The sequence below is a fragment of the Leishmania donovani genome, chromosome 32 (assembly GCF_000227135.1).
Source record: "Leishmania donovani BPK282A1 complete genome, chromosome 32".
Lineage (NCBI taxonomy): Eukaryota > Euglenozoa > Kinetoplastea > Trypanosomatida > Trypanosomatidae > Leishmania > Leishmania donovani.
Window position 1 is genome coordinate 925,548 of NC_018259.1, and position 18,140 is coordinate 943,687.

The 18,140-nt window shown below is 61.5% G+C and overlaps 6 protein-coding genes across 6 annotated transcripts; all 6 read left to right on the forward strand.

The window, feature by feature from the left end:
- Positions 1–1,145: 1,145 nt before the first annotated feature.
- LDBPK_322490 (hypothetical protein, conserved) lies at positions 1,146–2,714 on the forward strand (the record flags this gene model as incomplete). The annotated part of the gene is made up of 1 exon (XM_003863614.1): positions 1,146–2,714. One exon carries the CDS (start codon positions 1,146–1,148, stop codon positions 2,712–2,714), a length of 1,569 nt encoding a protein of 522 aa, XP_003863662.1.
- Positions 2,715–3,804: 1,090 nt separating this feature from the next.
- On the forward strand, positions 3,805–5,595 carry LDBPK_322500 (aquaporin-like protein; the record flags this gene model as incomplete). The annotated part of the gene is made up of 1 exon (XM_003863615.1): positions 3,805–5,595. One exon carries the CDS (start codon positions 3,805–3,807, stop codon positions 5,593–5,595), a length of 1,791 nt encoding a protein of 596 aa, XP_003863663.1.
- A 1,062-nt stretch (positions 5,596–6,657) lies between these two features.
- LDBPK_322510 (aquaporin-like protein) lies at positions 6,658–7,494 on the forward strand (the record flags this gene model as incomplete). The annotated part of the gene is made up of 1 exon (XM_003863616.1): positions 6,658–7,494. One exon carries the CDS (start codon positions 6,658–6,660, stop codon positions 7,492–7,494), a length of 837 nt encoding a protein of 278 aa, XP_003863664.1.
- Positions 7,495–9,467: 1,973 nt separating this feature from the next.
- LDBPK_322520 (hypothetical protein, conserved) lies at positions 9,468–11,909 on the forward strand (the record flags this gene model as incomplete). Its single annotated transcript, XM_003863617.1, has 1 exon — positions 9,468–11,909. One exon carries the CDS (start codon positions 9,468–9,470, stop codon positions 11,907–11,909), a length of 2,442 nt encoding a protein of 813 aa, XP_003863665.1.
- Positions 11,910–12,720: 811 nt separating this feature from the next.
- On the forward strand, positions 12,721–14,673 carry LDBPK_322530 (hypothetical protein, conserved; the record flags this gene model as incomplete). The annotated part of the gene is made up of 1 exon (XM_003863618.1): positions 12,721–14,673. One exon carries the CDS (start codon positions 12,721–12,723, stop codon positions 14,671–14,673), a length of 1,953 nt encoding a protein of 650 aa, XP_003863666.1.
- Positions 14,674–15,833: 1,160 nt separating this feature from the next.
- On the forward strand, positions 15,834–16,850 carry LDBPK_322540 (cytochrome-b5 reductase, putative; the record flags this gene model as incomplete). Its single annotated transcript, XM_003863619.1, has 1 exon — positions 15,834–16,850. One exon carries the CDS (start codon positions 15,834–15,836, stop codon positions 16,848–16,850), a length of 1,017 nt encoding a protein of 338 aa, XP_003863667.1.
- Positions 16,851–18,140: the final 1,290 nt, after the last annotated feature.

Genomic DNA, 18,140 nt, shown 5'->3' on the forward strand with positions numbered 1-18,140 from the left:
CGAGCCACGCTGACGCTCTGCCTAATCATATGGATTAGGCACAAGCGTGCTCGCTGTCGCAGGGGGGGGGGTGCCCCGACGCAGCGCCATCCAGGACCTGGGCGCCGGCATCTGTAGCGATGCATCGCCCGGGCCTCCCTCCTCCCCTTACGTCGTGGGTGCCGGGCCCCCGGCATCCCCGGAAGTGAGGTTCGGCATTCGGCAGGGATAGGTGGAGGGAGGGGAGAGCTGCCTGCCCCCGCCCCCTCCCTCCCTTCCCCACAGAGAAAGGGAGAGCGTGTAGGGGGAGGGCGCTGGACTCTGATGATGCCATGCACTGGGGCGTTCCACCTCCGTCGTTCGGGCGTATACAAGAGGCACACAGGAGAAGATGAGTCAACATTTGAGACATGTATCACGAAGGCACATGGGTGCGAGAACGGCCTAAAAATAGGTGTTGCGTGAGGGGGCTGCTTATACGCATGTGCTGCGCCCTCGTTAGTGCTGCTGGGGCAGCAAGGGCAGGTCACAATCTTCCAAACAGTCTAGCGCCATCGAGAGGCTCTCGATGAGTGCTTGGGGATAGTAGAACGTTTGTGCACCTCAAACCACACAAGTCTCTCCGCCCTCTCTCCATGCCGTATGCTCCACCCATGTCGACGTCAGTCGTTGCGTGTGCGTGTGTAGAGGTGTCCACCGTGCTGTTGGGCTTCTCTCGTGCGCTTATCGACCAAAAGGTCTTCTCTGCTGCGCTCTTATCCCCCCATCTTCTCTCACCTCTGACTCTCTTCCGGTGCGGGCGTGCCTCACTGCACGCCACTTCGGTGCCTGTCCTTCCTCCCTTCGCAAAGCAGAAAAGTGGTGGGCAAGGTGGTCGCAAGACTCACGCACATTCGCGTGTGCCTGTGCGTGTGCGGACGTGTGCTTGCTGGTGTGCGGCTAGATCGGCCCGACGTCGAAAAAGCGGGAATAAGCGAAACGGCGCATCCTACCGGCTCGACAAGGCTGCACCTTACTTGAGCTAAACGGCGAGAGAGAGCGCACAGGCAACACGGGCAGGCTGTGCGGCCATCGACATCCCCTAGCGGAGGTGCCTGTTTCTTTGACGGTTTGGTGAGTTTCGTAATTTGCTGCCTTGATCGACTCCACCGTCGCACCTTCTCCGCATGATTCCGCGCTACGACGGCCTTGTACCCGCCATTCGGGGGCCGGCGTCTGTGTGTGCCGTTGCCTCCGCCAATGCAACGCCATCGTCAACGACGATGCGCACGGCAGCGGCCACCGCAGTGACCCGCTATGTCATTTGCCCTGTCGAAACGGTCGGCAGGGAGAATGCGCACCTGAACGCGGCTGCGGAGCACGAGCGGCGTCTGTTTGCGTTCCTTCCCTCTGTCGACTGCGCCACGCCCCCGCGTGAGCTGCGCGTCTCCTCCCATTACTTTGAAGACTCGCTGGATGCATCTGTCGCAGGCAGCGATGCCGAGAGCGGCGAGGACTTGGATGAGGATGAGGAAAGCCACACCACGGCTAGGCGCGGCAACCCGCGCGAAGATAGCGCGCACGGCAGCAACAGCGGCAGTCGCAAGCGGCGCCGTGCGCGTCGGCGAGAGCCAATGCGACTCGAGTACGACGGCTTCCTCACGCCGTCGGCCACGGAAGCTACCAAGTGTGTGCGGCTTGTTTCCACACCGGCCTCCGAGTACAGTCATCTGACGTGTGTGTTGCTGCAGCTGCCCACGACGTGGCGTGAACAGGACATCGATGAGGGTGAGGGGCATGGGAGGACGGCGTGCTTGTCTTCGTCCACGTCAAAGCCACTCATCACCTCCATACCGCTCCGACGGCCGATACTGCAACTGTGGGGCGAGAGGAACACGGCTGCTGCCGGCCCGAACGATGGATCTCTCTTCTCCGGCAGCAGTGCCGCTAGCATCTCGGCCGCCTGGGGCTCTGACACACCTCTGAGAATCAGCACGAAAGACTGGAAGACAATGGATGCGGCCGAGGCGGATCTGCATAAGCCCACCAACTGGTCGGACGATGACGGCGGTGACGTCAGCGACGAAGGCCGAGGAAAGTCGTCAAAGGGCGCAGACGACACCATCTCTGCACGCGCACGCAAGCGAGAAAGAGAGGAGGCGACGAACGTCGCGGTGCGCTCCTTCCTCGCCGGCGCGAAGGAAGCCCTGCGGCAGCAAGGCGCCGTCGGCACTGCGGATGGGTTCGCGCAGCCGCAGCCGGCGGTGCGCAGGGACAACGCTGCACCTGTGAGCGCGCGAGTGGAGACCTCTGCACCGGTAAAGGCAGCTGCAAAGCGGGCGGCCGTAACTGTGCCGCTATCGTCCGATTCTTCGGGATCAAGGGTGCGGCCATCAGTCGCCACCCCTGCAGTGCCCCCAACCCGGGTTCTTACTACTAACTCTGCGGGACCGCTGCCGTCTTCTGGTGCTGCGCCGCCAGATGACTCCGCGTCATTGGACTCACTGGCGTGCACCGTGGTGGCAGGAATGCAGTCGACTGAGGCGCGTAGAATGGCGACGCTGATGGAGCTGCAGAAGCGGATTCTGAAGCAGCTGCCGGAGTTCGCTGCCATGAGCCAAAAAATCAAGTCGACCGCAACGAAGCAGGAGGCTGTAGCGTGGTTTCAAACATCGCAACAGGCACTGCGGGTGTGGCTGGTGGAGCATGGCCACACCATCAACTCCGATGGGACGGTTACCTTCGGGGATGTGTAAAGCGAACAAGCGCTGAGAAACGCTGGCTTGAAAAGCCAGCGATGAGGGTGTGAGAGGTGGAGAAGGGGCAAAGAAGATGAACCCCCATGGCAGCGCCGCACGCGCGTGCTTGCTGGCGTTTGCGTGCGACGCTCCTCTCTCTTTTTCTCTCTCGCTCGCTCTGTCGGTGCGTATCTCTGAGGCCGCTGCTGGCTGCTGCCCCCCTCTCCTTCTTCCGTGTTATCGCGTCATACGTTTTTGTGTTGCCGTGGGGTGCACATCGGCGGGGCGCACGGGCGAGCGGCGGGGCAAAACGAAAGGAAAGCGCGCGATGGAGCGTGACAGGACAGGTCTCACCTCCACCACAACGTGAAAACAGAACGTCGCACCGAGGATACATGCGCGGCTCGAATACACACCTTCATTTGACATGGGTACATGTGCTGGCGCGTCCACCGGTGACGACCACCTACTCGAGCGACGACTGGCACGGCGGGGGGGGGGTTGTAGTACGCAGCGATGTTGGCATGCAAACGGCTGCTGTTGTACCGCTGTCTCTCCCCCCTTCGCGTTTGTGTGACGTGCGTAGGCGCATCTCTGCGGGCAGGAGAATGAAGCGACCAAAAGGTGACGTAGCCTTGGGTTGCCGCGTGGCCGCATGAGCGCGTCGTTTGTGGCTGCTCTACACCCATCCCTTATTGCTCTTCTCCGTTGCACTCGACTGCCATTTTTCCTCCCCTTTGTTTGCCCCCTCGGTATGTTGTTTGCGCGCCGCGCTATACACGACCGGCACGGCTGCTTGCCACGCATGAACGCGATTCACCGTCGATGTTCAAGCCGGTGCAGAGCGATTATTAGCGTGTGTGTGTGCGTGCATGTGCGCATCTTCTGCGTTTCTTTCACGCTTTTTGTCTTTCGAACCCTTTTTCTGAGTTGATCTGAAAGGGTAGCCGCTACAGAGCTGGCGCACACGGCTGCAGACTGCACCCGCACATCGCCACCTCTCTCGTCCTTCGCACCCTTCTCGCGTAGCAGACGCCTTCGGCTCGCGTAAACGCATCTTTGCACGAGCGCAGACTCAGGGCCAGCGAACAAAAAAAAGAAAAGAAAGATGGAGGGGCATGCTCTGGGGAATGGCATCCAGGGCGCAGATCCACCTGGCGGAGCCGGTGGCTGGTCCTCTGGCGCCCCGACTCCCCTAAGTTTCACGCCCCCATTTGTGTCAGCGGTGCACCCGCCATGCGCGCCGCTGGTAGCCGTCTCCTCGCCCACTTCCAACAACAGTTTCGGTGCCGCAGTGGCAGATGGGCCACACATGATCCACGTGCCGGGCAGCGCGGCGGAGAATGTGAGCACCGGCCACCAAGCTTCGCACACTCCGTTGGCGTCTGCGTCTGGCTCCGCGGCGCACCGACCGACGTCGCAGGGCCCATTCCCGGCCGCCTCTACGCTGACATCCCCGTCGCTGGCGCTAACGGGGTGGCGCGGTGGCGGTGCGGGCGACAGCACTGATGATCCGAATGCGTCCTTCTCTGGTGCCACGACGACATCTGCCACGGACACAGGCGAGGACAGGGGCTTCAAATTTGAACGCGCGGGCAGGCGGCCCGTTACTCGTGTCGTCGACCCAACCGAGGTGCCGGCGCTCAAGTACACGATAGCGGTTTCTGTAACCCGGGATGGCAAAGAGGTCGAGGAGCTGCTGGACCCATTTGAACTGGGCCGCCTGTACGGCCAGAGGCAGGCGGCTCTCCGCAAGCTGAAGAGTCGTTACGACTTTCTTGCGGTGCCGGAGTGGGTGCGGCTGCACCCGCTGCTTGGAACGTATTTCGCTGAGCTGGTCGGCACCTTTGGGTGGGTGCTCACTTTGGCGCTGGTGAGCGTGCGCAACGAGAGCATCTTCAGCATCTCCGACGCCACCAACATGATGCCGCTGCCCATCGGCTTCATGTTCACGAGTATGATCTTCACCTTCGGCTACATCTCCGGCTCTCACTTCAACCCTGCCGTGTCCATCGCCGTGTTTCTCGTGCGCCAGATGAAGGTGGCCCAGTGCTGTGCCTACATCCTTTGCCAGCTCACCGGCGGCCTCGCCGCCGGCGTCGTGGCGATGATAATCCAGGGCAACAAGGACATCTTTGTGCCGTCGGTGTCGACTAGCTACGTCTCCTCCGGCATTTTCTCGGAGCTCATCTTTACCTTCGCTATGTGCCTTGTCGTGCTCAATATCGCCTACTCCCGCCAGTCTGGCCACTTCTTCTATGGCTTTGCTGTCGGTATGACAATCTCCGCCGGCTCAGCCAGCGCAGGGCGCATTTCTGGTGGCGCCTTCAACCCGGCTGCCGCGTCGGGGCTGCAGGTGGCCATGTGTCTAGCGGGCAGGTGCGACGACCTCAAGTCCATCTGGGTCTACTGGCTCGCCCCTGTCGTTGGCGCCATCCTGGCAGCGGTCCTCTTCTCTCAGATGGCGCAGCCAGCCGAGACGCAGGTGCTGGAAGACAGGAAGGTGTTCCAGAATGTGAGCGAGCTGCACCGGCAGCGCATGGCGGCACAGGCGTTGGCCATCCGTGCCACGGCAGGCACTACTGCAGCGAAAAGTTGCGCAGGCAGCGCGGACGAAACAAGGCCGACCTCCTCTTCGACATCCTCTGAGAGGCATACACTGTCGTCCTCGTCGTCTTCCTCTGATCCGCGCGGCGATCGCGAGATGACGGAAGTGCCACACACTCGCACACCGCGGACGCGCGAGGAGCGTGATACCGAGCATGTGCATGCGAGCACTCAAGACGGCGCAGAGGAGCTGGATAGCGGACACACCCGGCTGCCGCCGCAGGTGCCGAGCCGCGGGGAAGTAAAGGTCGCCACCACCACATGGGTGGGGCCGACATTCAATCGATGTTAGACGCGAGAGTATCATGGCGCACATCTTCTCTGATTCTGCATGAGGCTTCGGGCAGACCACGTGCGGCGCTCGCTCTCGCAAGCGCCGCGAACGTGCCTGCGCCTTTCTTTCCCAGCAATTGATGCACGTTAGGTCACCCTCATGCAGAGCGCCACTCTCACCTCCGCCTCCTTCTTTCCCTTGCCGAGCCGCGGCATGTTTCTTTCTGTTTCTGTGTGCGCTCGCCTTTGCCGGAATGCTTTCGTGACGTCGTTCGCCCGTCTGTTCCGTGTCGGTTTTTTTTTTCTCACTCCCCCATCGCTTACTGACCGATGGCGGCGGGGCTGCATGCGATGGCGCTGCCGCCGCTGCTCTCGGGTGGCCCCCCTCCCTTTTTCTTTGTGCCGCCGCTGCCTTGCCTCCGTCTGTGGTGTCCTTTACTCGCTCTTCGCCCCTCCCCTCGACCCCCTCGCGTTGCTATCCAGCCCGGCATGAACGCCAGGTGAGCGTGCTCTGCGGGTGCTCATCCGCAGAGGTACAAGGCCTTACTTCTGGAGTCACAAGGCCACCCAGAAGGGAAAGAGAGCTGGTCGACATATGTAGGCATGACCCCACCAAAATGTGACGACGATGCTGTCCACAGCAGCAAGGAGAATCGGCACAGGCATGCTACCTTTCGCCGCGCTTTTGTTTTTCTTAAAGAGTGTAGCGAGAGCACACTGGCACGCCATCTAACATACACACCTAACACACACACACACACAGAGACACACTCATGCTCTCTTACCGTCTGTGCCACCCCGCCAAACTCTTCGACGATATCCTTGACGTTATTGTCCTCTCCCTCGTTCTCTCACCTATCTTTTCCTCCTTCGCTCCCACCGCTGTTGCGGGGACGATGCATGCGCAGAGCAGCCGAGCCACTCGTCGTGTCTCCCGCGAGCGGTCTACTCAACAACCCTCCCCTGCTCTCGCGGTTGCCGACTAGATATCTGCTACCCTCTCTTGTACGGAGGCACACACACACACACACACAGATACACACGACCGCCCACGCATCCCAGTCGAGGCGTCCGCACCAAGATGTGCGCTCTGCAGAGGGACGCCGCCACGAGGGCGGAGAAGCAGCCATACCTCGCCCGCCAGATTCCTATGATTCGGCTGAGCCGTTACCAGGCCAAATTTGTGTGCGAGGGCATCGGTACATTCATTTTCCTGATGACGACGTCGCTAGCGGAGATGAACTGCGGTAACCTAGCTGTGGACGGGAAGACTCGCACACGCAACCTCGCCCCGATTGCGGAGGGGTTCATGCTTTGCGTGCTTATCTTCATGTTCGGCTACATCTCTGGTGGCCATTTTAATCCGGCTGTCACCTTCGCAGTTGTCATGATTCGCGGCATGCGAGTCGAGGAGGCGATTTCGTACTGGGTGGCTCAGGTGGTAGGCGCTCTGGTAGGTGCGGGGCTCAGTATCTTTGTGCACGGCTCGACGCAACACTTGCCTGCACCGCAGGTCGTGCAGAACACGGCCGAGTACGTCTTTAGCGCCTTTGTAGCGGAGGCCGTGTTTACGATGTTGCTTGTGACAGTGGTGCTGCACGCCGCCTACTCGCAGCAGCGCAACAACGACTTCTACGGCTTGGCAGTTGGCATGTGCCTCCTCGCCTCCCAGTACGCTGTCGGCGGCGTGTCGGGTGGCGCCTTCAACCCAGCGGTCGCGACGGGTCTGCAGGTGACCAAGTTCATTGCAGCTGGCTACTTCACGCAGCTCCTGTATCTGTGGCTGTACTGGGCTGCGCCGGCCTGCGGCGCTGTTGCGGCGGCGTTTCTCTTTATGATGACCCACCCAGTGCCGAAAGACGAGGCTGGCGAGGTGCAGCAGCAGCGTGTGGCACGCAATCTATACAGCTCTTTCTGAGATGCGATTCCTGACTCCCCCTCCCCCTCCCACTCACTCCCTTTTCCTCACGCACAAACGTACAGACACGCACGCGCTGGCCGCCAAACGCTTGCAAGCGTGATTGGCGCAAGAACGTCGCATCTTTTTGCCTGTTAGCGAGAGGGGAGGAGGCACGCAAAGCAGCGCTGTTTTCATTGGGTCGAATGTGCGTGCACGTTGCCCATGCGCGTCGCGGAGACAGGGGGAGAGAGAGAGCATGCAGGTGTGCGTGCGTGTGTGTTGACGCATTGGTGGGCACACGCTCGCGAGTTCTCCCATACTTTCTTTTCTCGTCTGCCGCTCCCCTCTCCCCACCCGCGGCGTGAATTTTGCGAGCACCGTCGCTGCGTTTTTACGTCCCTTTCGATGTTGCTGTACATGTTGCCGTCGCTGACTTGCAAGAGAAGTGGCTGAACGCGTGTCACGGACCACGGGGCATGCGTGTGTGTTTGTGTGTGTGTGTGTGAATGTGGAACGCTCGCGAGAGCACAAAGGCGTGCAGTGGTGGCGCTGCGTGGAGGCCACTGAGCTGTGCTTTTTGCTGTAGCGCAAGGCGACGAGGGTGGACATCTCCTTCTCTCCCGCTTGCTCTCCTCCTTAATTGTGTGTATCGTACACGGACACTCACATACGCTTCTCCCTTGCTCTTTCCTCGTTTACGGGGGTGATGTCTTCCCTGCGGCGGCTCGCTTCACTTCCGAGAGAACTGGCAAAGGCGTGCTGGCCTTTCTTCACCCCAGCCACCTCTCCACCTCTGTTCTCCCACCCGCACATCCATTCAAGTCATCGTCTCGTGCCCCCCTCCCCCTTCCCTTGCCCCTCGCCGTCGGTCTCTCTCTCTCTTGCTTTGCATTTCTCCTTTTTTTTTCCTCCTCTTGCCATTGGCCCCCCGCCCGTTGCGGGTCACTATGACTCACCTCGTGGCCATCTCTTCCGTCTTTGCGTTGAGGCCATACACTCAGCCCCGAGCTTGCAAGGTGACCAGCGAAAAGGCGGACGGCCCCCTTCCTCGCCGCACACGCCGACTTCTCACTTGCCTCGACAGCTCTCGTAAAACAGAGAGCGTGTGTGGCTGCGCAGGGTATGCGTGCGCCTGTCTACTCTCTGCCCGCAAGCGCGCACAGGCTCCTTGAAGAGAAGAGAAACGCCTCACCGCGGGTGTGGGCACGGCACCGGCGCTTCCCCTGAGCCACGATTTCGTTCTACTTTGCAGATTACCTCTCGCGCACAAACCCGCTGCCGCCGCCGCCGCATCACAAGGCTCAAGACGGAGAGGAAGAGGGAAACATCAACCGCAACGGCGACGAACACGATCACTGGCACGGCGAAGGATAGTGCATCGGTTTATCATTGCTGTTTTATATCGGCTGGGGTCCCGCCGCACACACGCACACATTTGCATTGCGCAGCACGGCTCGGCTCCTGTTGTGGCGTTTACGGGGCTTAGCGGGGGACGTTGATGTCTGTGTTTGCCTCTGCTCTTTCTCGTGAGCACTGGCACGCAGGCAGACGCCGGCTCAAAGACATGGTTTGAAGCACACGTGCTCTCCTGTGTCTTCCACCCGTGCCATCACACGCTCACAGACCTTTATGCGGAGGCCTTGGTGCTCGCACGGGGCGACAGGGCAGCGTAAGAGGATTTCGTATCTTCTCTCTCTCTCTCTCACTCGGTGCCGCTGTTGCGTTGCCCGACAGAGCCACACGGCAACGCGTCCTCTTCCACCCGCACCATCAACAGCCTCCGCACTTACTCGCCCTCGCATGCTGTCGCGGGCCCTGCGACACACTTTTCTGCAATTGGTCATGGCATGATCGGCTCGGCACACATGGTCGGCATACAGCGAGACGAGATGCAGCCGCGGCCGCCGCGCCAACGCGAGCCAGCTAACTCGGCTACCGTCGCTGCTCCCGCGCTCGAAAGTGATGCAGCGACGCCGGCTGCTGCATCAGCCATGTCCTCGGCGCAGGGACTCGCGCGCTACTTCCACGGGTTGGCCGCGGGGGATGAGATGGCTGGGCTGATCCGCGGCCTGCGTGCCTCTATGTGGCAGTGCTACCAGGACTGCCTGCACCGTCCTGCAGCTGCACAGGTGCCGACTTTTCCAGCATTGGCAAGTGGAGGGGCGAGTGGCGTGGAGGCGTCTGCTGATGGATCTGCGGCGCTCTCATCACGCATCGATGACGCGTCGCTAAAGGGGTCCTCCTTTGCGGATGCCGGCACCCGATCCACGAGCCCAGCGAACCATGGCGTAGGTATGGGCGTGGCACTGCTGGCTGCTGTTCCTGCATCGCCCGTCCCAATCCCACCCGGCAAGCTGAAGGCGGCGGAGCGCCGGCAGTACTGGTCGGCCACCAAAGCCGCCATGCTCTTCGCTGTCGAGAGCCCTTCCGTGGCGGAGGAGGCGACCGCGCTTCACTGCTCCACTATCACACGCTCTCTCCTGTACAACTACTACTACCCTAGTGAAGGTGGAGAGGCTGCCAGCAGCTCGCCGCGCGTGAGCGCGACGCTTGAAACTGCACCTGCCATGTCCACCCTGCATCGCGGAGAAGTGCGGTGGGTGTTGAGTGATACGCGTGTCGTTGAGCTCGCCAGGGAGGCGTTGAAAATGGATCGGTGCGACGGCGGTGTCTGCGGGTGGCAACGCGCCCTGGCGCTGCTGCGCCAGGTCGACCCCACCCCGCTCACCTCGGCTGTGGAACTGGAGCTCTACCGACGCACCGACGGCCGCCACTGGGCCGAGGCGCTGGACTGCCTCTGGCGCATCGGGCCCGCTCACTGGACGGAGATGGACGTGGCAGCCGCAGTGCGGTGTCTGTACTCTGCTGGTCGCCGCCACCACCAGGAGAACCTTGCCACCCTCAGCGCTGACGAAGTCGCACGGGCTGCTACAGAGGATGGCGAGGACGGCTCGCATGTCTCCAGCTCCCTGTTTCAGGCGCGGCTGAAAGCGCAGGCGCTGCGCATCCACCACGCCGTGGAGGCGGCAGGTGTGCTGCGATGGAGCACATCATCTACCTTCAACGATACTCTGGGCCTTGTCGCACTCGACACGGCGGGGTGGCTGGATGCGTGTGTGCTGCTCGATAAACTGCTTTCGGGTGCGACTGCTGCCGCCTGCTCCCGAGACGCGGGCGTGAGGGAGGGTGCCGCGAGAGGAGCCGTGGGCGTGGTTCGGCGCGAGAAGGCGGTGCACAGTGTGCAGCGCATCACGGGCGGCGAGGCTGTTGCTAACAGTGAGCTGTTTCTGGCGTCAACGTTTTACGAAAGTGAGATAGTGTCTCACAGCGGCGATACACTGGTGCCACCCCACTCACCGCAGCGCGCGCGGTCCCCTGAGCCCCTCTACCACCTCGTCCGAGCCAATGCGGTGACGGTTCATCAAACGTGCCGCGCGCTTCGGTCCCGCTGGGATGTGGGGCTGCGCTATGTGCAGCTCCTGCAAGACGCCTTCGTCGACACCCTCGACCTTCCATCCGACACCGCGGCAACGGAAGACGTGCTTCGACTGTGCATTATAGGTCAGCAATGGGAGGCGGCGCTGCGGCTCGTGGCAGCTCATCAAGCAGCGATGGCCGATGGCGCCGAGGGCGATCGCCTGCCCGCGACCGCTGAGGTTGCGGCATCGAAAAGGGCAACACCGCACCACAACCGGAAACACTACCGCCCAGATGTATTTGTACAGCTGGTGCGCCTGCTCGGGTCTGTGCAGCCGGCACGCAGCGCTGCGTATGACCTGATTCACCGTTACGCGGCATCCCGTGCCGCCTTGTCAACCGCCCGTGTGAACGTGAACAGGAACAGCCTCAACGTGGCGGGGCTGGAACTATCGAAGCACTACAACACGAACACTCTCTCACGCGCGTACAACTTTCTCGTGCAGAGTGCGGACACCCTCGGCGCAGCCGAGCAGGTGCTTGAGCAGCTCCGGCGTTCTCGATCGCCGCCACTGCAGGGGTGTAGCGCAGCCGCTCAAGAGGCGAAAAGCCACGCAGGCAGAGATGCAGGCCGGCCGCTTCGTGACATGGACGCCGGACTGGCTGGGCTCGAGACTGAATCGGTGGCTCACATCGCCTATCTATCCGCCGTCGCGGGCGATTGGCGCCGTGCACTGCACCACGCGAACGCGCTACTCCACGAGCCGCGCTATCGCACCACTTTCTTCCCAACAGCTCGCCTCCACGACGCGGTGCAGTACGCTCTCGAGCAGGCGCCGTCTCCCGGGCCCTCTTGGCGGGTATCGCTGCAGCTCTTCACGGACATGATGGAGCGCAATGTCCCGAGCTCTGAGGTGTCTTTCCAGTCTGCGGTGAAGCGCTGCTTTGCTGGCGGGGTGCCCGATCAAGCGCAGAGGCTCTTTCACTTCGTCCTGCGCAACGGCGTGCGACCGTGATGAGAAGCAGTGCGTGTGCGAGTGGGCCTATGCGAAGGAGAAGAGGAAAAAGACAAAAAAAGGGGGGGCCTCACCATTGCCCGGGAGTCGATGATGCACGCGCGCTTACGTGTCATGGAAATCCACAGAGGGGTGCTTCGTTACCGTTTTTTTTCACTTGTTGCTGCATTTTTCCCCTTTTTGCTTGCATATGTGCATGCGTGCACACGAACCCACCCTGCGCAGGTGCGGCTACTTTCTCCCTCATGGTGAAGAGAGAGAAGGCTTGAGAGCGCTACACGAGTACCCCATCCCACCTGGGCGCACGCATGCAAGCACCTTTCCTTCCTCCGTCTCCTGACGCGAGCGTCTCGTGCTGGGTGTGCCGAGCTCAAGCGACGGCATTTGCCACCCACTCGTGCCCCTTCCTTGCGGGTGAGACGCAGGCCGAAGGACGCGACACCGACAAACCAGATCGAGCGTTTCCTCACGGCGCGATGCCCGCAGCTTGCCCCCTTCTGCTCGCTTCGCTCTCTCGCCGTTTGTGCCGCAGGAAACCGGGCAACGGCTCTTTGTATGCTTCTCTTCCTACGCTCCGCTTCTTTGTTTTTAGTTCGGTCTTTAACTGAACGCTGGTGAGTCTCGCGCGCCTCGTACATCACACACGCAGACACACGCACGCGTAGAGGAGAAAGGGACGACTGCCGCTCGAGCAGCCGTGCACGGGTCTCGCACACGCAACCTTGACGCGATACACTGAGCACGGACGATAAGGAAAGGGAGCGGCACGCAGGAGAGGTAGCAACGATACCCTCACACGCGCGCATAAATCATGGCGTTTAATGCGTTTGCTAGCTCGACAGCGCCAGGCTTCGGTGCTGCGTCGACGCCGGCTGGAGTATGCGGCTTTGGCCACGCCGGAGGTGCCGCGCCCGCCGCACCTACGGGAGCTGGCGGCTTCAACGCAGCCCCCGCCTCGGCCCCGGCTTCGGGGCTCAGCTTCGGCTCTGGCACGTCGGCTCCCGCTGCCGCGACGCCGACACCGACCGCGTCGACTGTGGGCTTCGGAGGATTCATCGCTGGCCATGCAGCATCCACGTCCGTTACGGCGGCCAGCGGCTTCTCAACAGCCCCGCAGCCCCCGGCGAGCACGCCGACGCCGTTCAGTGGTAGCGGATTCGGCCCTGGAGCGGCCGCTCCAGCGGCTGCGTCGGCAACCGCAGCTCCGGCAGCCTCTACGCCGTTTGCCGCTGCGAGCATCCCGGCTGCACCCGTATCCGGAGGGGGAGGCTTCGGCGGCACGACAAGCAGCGCTGCCGCAACTCCCTTCAGCGGCTTCGGCACCAATACGGGCGCAACTCTCGCTGCCCCCGTCGGTGCCGCCCCTGCCACCGCCCCGGCGAGCGCGTCACCGGCTTCGGGAGCCTTTAACTTTGCCACTGCCTCGGTTGCTTCGGCTTCGGCCGCAAAGGCGCCGACGAACTTCGGGCCATTTGGTGGTGCAGCTGCTGCAGCAACGCCGGCGCCAGTGGCGCTGACAGCTTCTGCTGAAGGCGCCAAGGCGCCCTCCAACGCATTGTTTGGGCCCAACTCCGGAAACAGTGCCCCTAGTGCCGGCTTACCAGTGGGTGGCACGGGCACGAGCGGTCTTGCGGCTGCTTCAGCCGGCTTTGGCGATAAGAGCGCGTCCTCAGCACCCGCGAGCGGTGCCGCCGGCGGTGGCTTCAACTTTGCCGGTGCGGCAACCACGGCCCCTGCGACAGGCGGTGGGTTCCACCTAGGCAGTGCGGCCTCAGCGCTTGCCGCTCCAACGGTAAACAAGACACCAGCCCCTGCTGCTGCGGCAGCCTCTGGGGGCTTTAGCTTTGGCGGTGCAACGCCGAGCCCTGCGGCAGGCCCCGCTGCGGCCTCTGCAGCCGGTGGGTTCGGCGTGACGTCGGCTACTCCAGCTCCGGCTGCTGCTCCCGCGGCTGCTCCTTCAACCAGTGGTGGCTTCACCTTCGGCGGCACGGGTGCTGCAGCAGCGTCATCCGATGCAACAACCGCTGCCGGTGCCACGGTGCCTTCAGCAGTGACGGGGTCTCCTCCGGCAGCAGCGACAGGTGCAAGCACCACGCCGATTACGGCGGATGCGACATCATCCGCAAAAAGAGCTGAGAACGCACCACCTTTGCCGACCGCAGCAGCAACCGCCGCCTCGCCGTCGCAGGAGTTCGACGGAAAGAGCCTTGCTGCGGTTCTGCGCAAGCTAGACGTTGATATCTCCTTGGATCAGCGGCACTTTGCCGACCTTGCCCGCCACGTCGTGGCGCGTGACCGACAGATCATGGCGCGTGGCCGGGAGTTGGCCGAAGTTCAGTCAGTCGTGAAGGATGCCTTGACAGCGGCAAAAAGCGCCGAGGCGACGTTGGCGGAGTGCAAGCAGCGGCAAACAGCCCTCTCTGAGTACTTGCAATCTCTGGAAGACAAGATACAGCCGTACTACGCGCAATGGGAGCAGCTACAGCAGCAGGTCCATTCGGCAGACCCTTGTAGCGTGGACCAGCAGCGCGCTGTCACGTACGACAATGTCATGGCGCTGCTGGAAGAGGTTCAGGGCGTGGAGGAGAAGGTGGGACGTGCCGTGCGCCAGCACAACCACTCGCGCGATGAGCTGCTGGGACTCAGCGAGATTGAGGGTGCAATGCGGTTGATTGACGGGCAGCTGTGCGCACTGCAATGCTGCTCGGCGCTGGCATCCGCGCTAGAGTTGGAGCTTGATCGCTTGCTTGGGAAAGCGTCGTAGCACGACGCAGCAGCAACGACAACAGGAAGAGCGATTCACTCCCCCCGGTGATGTGGTGAATTCGGATGTGGTGACGTGGGATTGTGTCAGTGAAGAGCTCGCGTTGAAATGAGGGGGCAAGCACCAACAGTGCCAACGACAGAGAGCGAAGAGGCAGCGAAGACAGAGCGAGAGACAGGCGCGAGGAAAAGCAGCTGCGAGGCGTTTGGCTGCACAGAATCGTGCCGTGCGCGTTTTCCTGTGTTCCTTTTTTTCTTTCTTGTCCGATTCCTTTTTTATTTTGCGAGCGCATCTCCGAAGAGAGAGAGAGCAGAAGGCACTGCACGCGCTTTACATGCACGTATCTTAGACACGTAACATGGGCTAACAAACCCGCTCACAGACAGCAGAAGGCGAGGATGGAGGAGCAAGACGAATGGCTGTCCTATTTCTTCTCCAGAGCGGCGGCAAAAAGAGAAGCTGTAGAACGGTGGCGCAGACTGTCCGTGTTCGGGTGTGTGCACCGAGGGATCGCTAATGAACATGGTGGAGGGTTATGAGGATGTGCAGTTGTGTTTCAATTCTTGACGACGCCCGTCCGGCAGTGGGATGTAAGCGCCTGTGCACATGCCCGTAGAAGTGGAACGTGCAAGAGGAGGGTGTGTGGGTTTCCCGCTAAACAGCTTCCAGCCGCCCGTCCCTGAGACCGGTTTCACTTCTGCTCTCTTCTTCACGACGAGAACTTCGCCGCCTGATCCACCTTCCCCACCCCTCCCTCTCCTACCTCCAGCACGCCTCAGCATCTGCTGCACAACACGCATCCCGCTTCCTTCTGCGCTATAGAGGAAAAACGCTTGATTGGCTCTCCCTCTTGCAATACGCAGCTCCAGCCATTAGCGTCTCACTCTTCCCTTCTCTCTCGCTGGTGACCCATCTCGTCTTCCTGTGGGCCCCTCTCCCCTCTCCCCTCTCCCCTCTCCCTTCCCCACTTCCCGCCACCGTGCCGCGAATCGCGCTTCTTGTTCTGAGTCGTTTCTCTCCGAAGAAGTCCTGCCACCTCAGCAGACAAGCATTACATCGCAAAACATACTCACAGAGACATATCGAGCCGTCTGTTTAGATAACCATCCTCCTCCCTGCCCTCTTTCCTCTTTCCTCCCCCTCCCCCCGCCGGCACTCTCATGGTCAAGCTCCTGACTTTTGGCGCCGCAGCTGCCCTCGGCGCTGCTTTTCACACCCACACGTCCTCCCAGCGCATGGCGGCCGAGTGCGCTGCGAAGAAGGAGGTCTTCACGACCAAGTTCAAGCCCTTTGTACTGGGCGAGGTGCTCAACCTGGCTGAGGATGTCGCTATCTTCCGCTTTCTGCTGAACGACCCGAGCGACGTGTTCGACCTCGTGCCGTGCAGCACGCTGCAGGCACACTTCAAGGAGGGCGCGAACATGGTGGATCAGCCGATGCGCTTCTACACCCCCATCACGCCGAACGGAACGAAGGGCTACTTTGACCTTCTCGTCAAGAAGCAGCGGCCAGGCCGCTTCACCGAGCACCTCTTCTCCATGGACGTGGGTGAGTCGCTGCTGTTCCGTGCCATTCAGTACAAGCTAACGTACAAGAAGAATCGCTGGACCGATGTGGGCATGATCTGCGGCGGCACAGGCCTGTGCCCCATTCTGCAGTTCATGAACGCCTCTCTGGACACGGAGGGCGATTCGACGAAGCTTCGCATGCTCTTCGCCAACCGCTCAGAGAACAAGATCCTGCTCAAGGGCCTGCTTGATGAGAAGGCCCGCGAGCACAAGGATCGACTGCAGATCTTCTACACGGTGGACAGCTTTGACGATCCGAACATGATCGCGAATCCAGTGTACAAGAAAGGCACTCCCTTGACGGTGGACGTCGCTAGCCAGCCGAGCACGAGCCCCGATGGCAGAAAGTACTTCCACGGCTTCAAGGGCTACATTGACGTGCCGATGTTGCAGGCGACGATGCCGAGGCCGTCGCCGTCGACGCTGCTTCTCGTCTGCGGGCCAGACCCGATGATGGTGAAGGTGGTCGGCGCAGCACCGATGGTGCTGCGTGCCATGTCCGGTGGCCTCGCGTACCAGCCCTCAGGTGCGGTGCTGAACAACGCCGCGGATGTCTCCGGCTTCCTCGGCACCCTGGGCTACCAGAAGGAGATGGTCTACCGCTTCTGAGGCACCTGCGTAGGTGAAGGCGAAGCTGTGGACACAAGAGCGCCGCCACGGCAACAAAGAGTTTCTTGACTATCTTGGAAAGCCAATCCATGCTGCGGCGTCAACACAGACACACACACACACACACACGCACACAAACACACACAAAGGCTGGATGGGGCAGCTATTGCCGTAAAGGGGCACTAGACGAGATGCTAGAGACTTGTGGGCGAGCCCAGTGGGTGTGGGTGTGAGTGTGTGTCGCCGGAACGGCACGTGTGTATTCGCAGATCGTCTCTTGGGCCGGCGAAACCACTCGCTTGCCAGCGCTGCCCCACCTCCGACTATTGCCCCACCCTCTCCATCTCTTCTTCTCTCTGAACTTATTCTTTCCGTTCTCTTTCTGCGCTTGCAACGAGCGCCTTGTCAGACAATGCACGCCTCCACTCTTATCCCGCTCTCTCTGACGTCTTTTTTGTTCCCCTTTTCTCTCGTGCTTCTTGTCATTGTAGGGGTGCGGCTGGCAGCTTACCTTGTGCAGTGACAAGAGTGCATGGCACGGCTGTTCGGGATTGCACAGACCCAGCGGAGCAGCAGAGCGGGGGTAGGGCACAGTGGGGATGGCTGGAAACGGAGGGAGAAGCGTGCGCTCTTCTTGCATCTCTTTGCCCTCGACGAGTTGTCGGAGAAGCGAATCCTCTCCGCTTCTCCGGCGCTTTTCTTCATACAACCAACGTCGTCCTTTTCCGTTGTCTGTCCTCGCCTTTTTTTTGCCTGCAAAGCATCCCGGGCCACGGTGCGGGGAGGAAGAGGGAGAGACAAGCCTTGCTTTTTTTTTTCTTCTCCATAACCTCTTTAAATGCAGGCCTATGTGTACGCGCGTGTATCTGTGTATGTGTCGCGCGCCCCGCTAAGGGGGCGGGGAGGGGAGGTGTGCTTCCTTCCCTACGTTGTTCTCCCCTCCCTCCACCTATCCCTGCCGAATGCCGAACCTCACTTCCGGGGATGCCGGGGGCCCGGCACCCACGACGTAAGGGGAGGAGGGAGGCCCGGGCGATGCATCGCTACAGATGCCGGCGCCCAGGTCCTGGATGGCGCTGCGTCGGGGCACCCCCCCCCCTGCGACAGCGAGCACGCTTGTGCCTAATCCATATGATTAGGCAGAGCGTCAGCGTGGCTCGGGCGTGTGACCCACCACCCACCCCCCGGCCCTCGCGCACTGCCTGCTGGTGTGCAGGGAGCCTGCGCCACGCCGAGGAGGATGCACCGCGTGGCGGCCGGCACGATGGGCGCGGGTCGGGGGTGGGTGGG